Source organism: Pygoscelis adeliae, unplaced genomic scaffold (genome assembly GCF_000699105.1).
Source record: "Pygoscelis adeliae isolate BGI_AS28 unplaced genomic scaffold, ASM69910v1 Scaffold465, whole genome shotgun sequence".
Classification (NCBI taxonomy): Eukaryota; Metazoa; Chordata; class Aves; order Sphenisciformes; family Spheniscidae; genus Pygoscelis; species Pygoscelis adeliae.
Window position 1 is genome coordinate 870,553 of NW_008824812.1, and position 6,583 is coordinate 877,135.

General features: G+C 46.5%; 1 protein-coding gene across 1 annotated transcript in view; it reads left to right on the plus strand.

Annotated features, from left to right (window-relative positions):
* Nucleotides 1-6,583, plus strand: part of LOC103917158 (pre-mRNA 3'-end-processing factor FIP1-like) — a 30,116-nt gene that overhangs the window by 11,382 nt on the left and 12,151 nt on the right. Inside the window, exons 8-11 of the mRNA XM_009324267.1 lie at nt 929-1,059; nt 1,834-1,958; nt 4,041-4,146; nt 5,599-5,797. Of these exons, the coding sequence (XP_009322542.1) occupies nt 929-1,059; nt 1,834-1,958; nt 4,041-4,146; nt 5,599-5,797 (561 nt within the window). The remainder of the gene's footprint in view (nt 1-928; nt 1,060-1,833; nt 1,959-4,040; nt 4,147-5,598; nt 5,798-6,583) is intronic.

Genomic DNA, 6,583 nt, shown 5'->3' on the forward strand with positions numbered 1-6,583 from the left:
CTACCTAGAAGATAAACTTAAGCCTTGCTGTATAGATCCGAGCTCAGCGTGGTCAAAGTGTTTTGCTCAGCCCTCAATGTATCAGCTCCTTGTTCTAGAATCGGTCTGTCTAGGAACGCCTTTGCGAGGGGGATGTTCGAGGGACACCTCAGCAGGGCTAGGAGGTGCTCTGCAGTGCTTCCTGTTGTGAGGTGCGCCTCGCGGAGTTAGCTGCAGCTGCGTTTGTCCCTCGGCATCTACGTTTTCTTGGCAGGCGGTTTGTGGCCACCTCCCTTATTCAGAAGTGCTCATGCTGAATTGGCACGCTTCACAGAAGACTGTCAAAGTCAGATAACGATCTTGGAAGGCTATAGTTAGGATCATGACTGAACTGTAATTACTTGTGTAGTCTGAGACGTGTATCAATAAAAAAAACTTCCACCTTAGCCCCGTTTCACGAAATGGGTGAGTCCCAGAATCTCTTCTCAAAACAGCAAAGGCAACGATGGTCAGGAGCAGGACGTGTTGGCTTAGCTCTGCCAAGAAAACGGTTCTGTGGCACCATCCCGTGTCTGTGGTCGTAGCTGGAACCGTCATTCCTGTGCCCTCCCCAGCACTCAACTCATTTGGACAATTGCAAGAAACCAGTCTGAAAAAATCCGGTTGGTGAATAAGTGGTTGCAAGCGTCTCTTTTAACAGCCTGCACACGTGCTGTGTTCTGTGTCCCAAGTGGTCCCGCTGCTGTTCAGGCTGTAGTCCCCCTCCCAACGAAAGACGCGGCCATCTCCGCTGTGGCACGCAGCCGCATTCTGACAGAATGAAATGGAGAGTAAGCTGTGCTCTCTAGAAGGCTTTTGTTTTCTTAACTCTTCATTCGAGCAGTTAAAGGACAATTTGAGAATGAAGGTCTGCTAGAATCCCTATGTTAATTTCTACTCCCTTTGTCAGGCGCTGATCTTTCTGATTACTTTAATTATGGATTCAATGAAGAAACGTGGAAAGCTTATTGTGAAAAGCAGCGACGGCTTCAGCTTGGACTGGATCCTGCTCCTCCCATCAGCACTGAAAATAAGATCACGGTAGGTGACATGTTACTCCTGCACATGGCTACAATAAAACTGGGGCTTGTTTTTATAATCACAGAGAGTGTAAGAGCAGAAGATACCTTAATACCTAACTGCTCTGTGTTCCTTTCAGTGATGAGAAATACAAAAATGTACTTTTAAAGATTAAATCTCTCTGCTAAAAATCTTTTCTCTCTGGAACAAACAGCTCCAGCTGTCTGGCAGGTTTGAACCACTACAGTAGCAAGACTTAAGTGAATTTCCAGTTGACTTTAAGGCTACCCAGCTATAGAGGTGTCTGGTTGGAAGGTCCTGTGGATGTGAGAGGTGTAAGGAGGGGAGCTGGGCATCCGTGGCTGTTTTGCTTGTTGCTGTTGACTGTTGGCGGTTGTGTGGCTGCCATTTGTGTTTGGAGGCTGCTTTGGCCATCAGCCTTTGCAGGAGTCCATCAGGTGGCCAACAGCTGTTAATCAGAACTTCAGCCAAAGCGTCAATCCAGCAAGCATTACTATTTCCAGTTTTGACTTCAGGACTACATGAAAAAGGATACGAGATTATTAAACTTTCGGACTTCTAACGGGAGACAGTGGACAGCGGGCTGGGGCTGGAATAGCCAGCTAGTTTACAGAACTGTCTGCCGCCTTGACTGAAGAACAGGTTGCTTGTTTGCAAGAGCCCTGTGATTGTTCCTCAAGGGAGCCCTTTTCCTTTGCTGAGGGTTAATATCTGATGCTACATTTCGGTTGAAAGTAAGGGCGTTAAACGCGTGTTATATATTGCCTTCCATAGGTTCAGCAAGGAAGAACAGGAAATGCTGAAAAAGAAGTGGAAAACAACATCATCAAAACAGAATTCAAAACAGACTTCTTGGCTCTGGTGGGAGGACGCATGAAGGCTGGGCCTCCTCCTAATAGGTAAGAGATGATGCAGACATAAAGCCTGGGTGCACTGTGTTCTTCGTAGGGGTAGCTGGGATCCACCTGGGCCACATCGGAATCGCCTCAAGCCTGAAACAGAAGCAGCTTTTAAACTTCACAGGAAGCTACTGTGGTCACTCATTAACTGTTGTCTTCAGCAGTGCTCTCCTGAGGGTTGTGCAACCCCTGCCTACCCGTTTACCTCTCCTTGGCGATATCCTCAGAATAGTGCTGCACAGGGAGGGAAACCTATATCCCAGCTGAAGGGACGCATCTCCGGGAGTAGAAAAGACAAGGCAAATACCTCAGCTTTGAGGGCTTACGTTGCTGGCTGCTTGTGCTTACTTGGCTTGTTCTTACTCCCACGATGTTAATCTTTGCCTCCTGAAGGGGAAGTGGATTACATGTTTGGCAGCTGATAAGAGGAGCTATTGGTTTCTGAACCTGTATGCTACGCTGCTTGGTGCATGCCAATTAGTTACTTTCTCCAGTGAGAGAGAGGATCCACAAGGCTGGACAAAGCAAAACGCTTGAGTCATTTTGATTGGCAGCCTCTGCTGGGAAACCCACTTTGACCTCAGGAGGTTGATGGGTTTTTATCAAAAGCTTCAGAAAAACAAAGCTACGAAGAAGAGCCAGAGCTTTGGGATTTGAGTGTTTCTGTTGCTTTATTCACATTACATCTTTTGCACGCCTGTCTTGCAGAAATCAGTCTCGCATTCCAACTTTCCACTTTGTCTGAGAGAGAACCAACTATATGCTTCAAGTATAAGCTTTAAAACTCTACTTAGTCTGTTTGTTCGCATTTAAGCACTTTGCTGGCATTTCTGTCCCCCTTCATAGTGCCATCGAATCAGTCAGGTTTGTTTCCAGCTGTTACGCCTATCTCCTGAGATTTTTTAAAATCTACACCGTTGCAAAATAAGCTGATGCTATTGTATATACAGCATTTTTGTCCATTCTAACTTGCAGTCTGGTTTTGAAAGCACTGACACATGAGATTCTGTTCCTGCAGCACAGCTTTTGGTCAGGACCAGAACAAGTATCCTCATACACCAGAGCAGCATCAAAACCATGGGCTTAGCAATGAGTTGGGTTTGTTGTTTGGTTTTTTTTACTTAAACAAAGCGAGCAAATTTCAGTGAGAAAACTTCATCTCGCCAACTAGCCAGCATTTTGTCTAAATTTCCTACTGAGATAGAAAATTCTGCTGTCTAACTTGGAAAAGTGCTGACGTTTTTCTGTCCTAACTGCAGGAAAACGTGCCTAAGGCCATACTTACACAAATCAATTGTTGGATGAATATAGGATGAGGGATTCTAAAACTTCAGTTGCGGGTGCTTCTCTCTCTCACAAACCTTTACTTGTGGTGACCTTACAAGGAGCTCCTATAAAAAATGTTCTTCCCCCAAGTGTCACCTGGGTATGGAGATAAAAGAACATAGGAAATTGTAGGTTCTGTGACTGATTTCCACTAGCGCAGCACTGTTTCTTGGCTACATGAATATATTTTTGTTCAAGGGTCTAGCCTTGATTTCACTGAAGGCAGGGGCAAAACTTTTGACTTTACTAGAAACAAGGTAGGCCCCAGGAAGGTGGGCTAGAAAGTGTCTGAGAATCTGATTTGTAAATAACTTCAGTGGTATCAGCAACACTCGGAAGATTGGACAGAAGGCAGCAAAAATCTGGGCTGATAACAGTAAAGGCTTCTCCTGATAAATACTCTCCACTTTCTCTGAGCCTGATCTGGGAATGATTGTTCAAATCTGGAGAGTGAGTAAAGGATTTCAGCTCTGAACCAGGGTGTGCAATCCGTGTTCTTACACCCGTATGTGGTGATTCTTCGGATCGTGTCTCTAGGTGTTCAGAGAGACCTAACTCACCCCTGCAAGCGGAGCTCAAATTGCTCGAAAGTGAAAAAGGACTGACTTCTCGTTCGCCTCTTGTCCAATCTGAGTGCTGCCTCTAGGGATCTTTCCCTGGTGGAAAAGAATGTACGAGAGAAGTCTGTGTAACAGTGGGGAACGCTGCTCCTTCTAATGTCTTTGAGCCTAAAAAGATGCATCTGCTTTGTACCAGGAAGCTGGGTGGGACAATTGATGTGATCGGCGGCCAGGCAGGCACAATTAGGAGAGTAGAAGGAAGACGTCGCGATAAGCATGCCTCCGAGGAAAACCCAATTCAGGTAAATGTTTTGCGCCGTCCTGACAAATTCCGGATTTTATTGCACTTGTAGTGAACCCTGAGCAAATGTCTGTGCATTCCTGACCTCCCATGTCACTGTTTCTGTCTGCAAAGCAGCAGGTAGCATATCAACCCTGTTGAGGCGTATGCACGTATCGTTCCCTTCCACAGGTTGAATTAACTTCTGTTTTAAAAGCTTTACCTTGCTAGGAGCTAGGGATTGCCCTTTAAAGACTAGCCTTCCCATCTGAACGGTAAGGCCTAAGTTCTTTTTCTCATCAGCTCTCCAAAATATTCCTCGGGGTGCGTAGCTGGGAGGCTCTCATGTGGATTATTCCCTTCCCCTCCACTGTCAGGTTGGAATCTCCAGTTCTGCAGTGGAGGACTTCTACTTGGGGCTTGTGTTTCTTTTTACGTTGAAGTAACATTTAGTCTAAGCATCGTTAGATGCAGCCCACACTTCAGACTTAGGGTGGGCCTGTGTTACTGGATCTTGTCCCTTATAAGAAATAAAAGCCTGGGGTCTAAAGCTGGGCTCAGTTCTGATCTTGCGCGTCCAGTGTATGACCACAATGTTCTGCCTGCCTTCTAGGTAGGAAGGTGCTATGTGTAGGGTTTGAGGACCGTCTGCCGAGAACTCTTCTCTTAACGACCTTTCTCCTACGAACCACTCCTAACCCACCAAAAAACCCCCAAATATGGAACCTTTCCCCTGTCTAGACGCAATTCCTGGGGTTTTTTTAATGTGTGTTTTTGTGGTCTGTTTGGTTTTTCAGTGGTCAATTTTCCAAATTTTGCCAACAGTGGCCCAAAAAAGAGTTTGCCTAAGAGAAAGAATTTGCTGGGAAATGGTTGTCGTTCTTCCCACTTAGAAGCAGTGATACCTGTATTTCCAGGTCATTCTGGTCTCTCTGCGTATTGATCGTTCCTTCAGCAGTAGTGGGCATGTGACCTGCTTTTGTCAGACAGACGTGAATCCAGTCTTCCTTTGACCTATGTGGGCACAATCTAGAGTTGAATTTGGCCTCTTGCTGCCCTCAGGAAAGAGAAATTGGGTTTAAAAAAAAAAAAACCAAAACCAACTGTGACTGTGTCGCCCTCAAATATGGCAGCTTTTAATCTGAAGCCTGTATCAGTGGCAGTCCCCGTGAACAAAAGGTGGTCGTAACACTGAAAGATCAACTGTCTGGCGCAGCTGTGTATACAGCTAGAATCTAGTCTCGCTGCTGTTCTGCGTAAGAGAAGATATCTTGCTAAGCATATTGATCGCTTCGATCAGCCTTCCTTCCTCTCCAAAAGGTGTTATCCCCTGGGTACAGCATAGCCTGGTCTTTCCAAGTATCGCGATGCTGCCTGCTTTGGTGATATGCTCCCTTTATGCCAGCCCAGTGAGGTCCTAGCTGCGGGAGCAAAGAGATTAAAATCCTCTCTTCTCGTTCCTCTGCCTTCTAAGGTCCTTGGAGACCACGGAAGTAAGCCACAGCCCCCACAGCAGCCCCAGCAGCCATCACAGCCCCACCAGCCACCTCAGCAACAGCCGTTTGCACCACCAGCAGGCCCACCGCCTCCCCCGCTCGCTGGGCCACCTCCACCACACTTCCTCCACCCTCCTCCACCAGTTACTTCTGTTCCACCTCCCCTGCATCCTCCAGGTATGTGTTCACACTGCGATATATGGCAGTCTGAGGCTGCAAGTTAGGACGTCCCAGGCTTGCAGCAAATCAAAGGTTTAGTCGTTAAACGCTGTGGGACAGTCGAGCAACCAGGTAGCGGGTCCTTAGACCTGGCCAGTCTTTGTTCAGTGCCTCCATCAGCCTATTTAACGTTTGCCCTTGAATACTTAAAAAACGGCAGCTGTTCCTTGGGAAAAAAACCTCTAGGCTTTGTTTCCGTGAGAGAGCCTTTGGGTGCTACCGATCCATTTGCTTTATTGATAAGTGTAAAGAAATGGGTTTCTGATTATCTGTGGAGGAAGCCAAGGACATAGGAATTGCTATCCTGTGTCAGATCAGCAGGCTCTTTAGTTCAGGATCCTGGTTCCAGATGTTTCAAGGGTGATGCTGGAACTGGCAATTCTGCAGGAGCAGCTCTAATAAACAGTTTTCCCCCTAAGCCAGGTCAGCTCTTGGTTGGTTTATGCCTTGAAATACCAAGATTTGTATCTTTCTGTGTTTGTTTCTGTGCGTTTTATTGTACCAACTGCCACTGCAGGATGATTCTTACTGCTCCTAGCAGAGTCTAGCGTCCAGTGCAGACATTAGAGCAGTGCTTCATTTTAAAAGCAAAATACGAAGAATATAAATGAGGTCTCTACCACGGGTTTCTAGCCCATTGGATGTGGTCAGTCCTCAGCACAGGCAAGTTTGTGCGCTCTTATCAATAACCAGATGGGTTTGTACTGTGCCAAGAGCGCTTGGCACTTGAGAAGATGCTGTTCA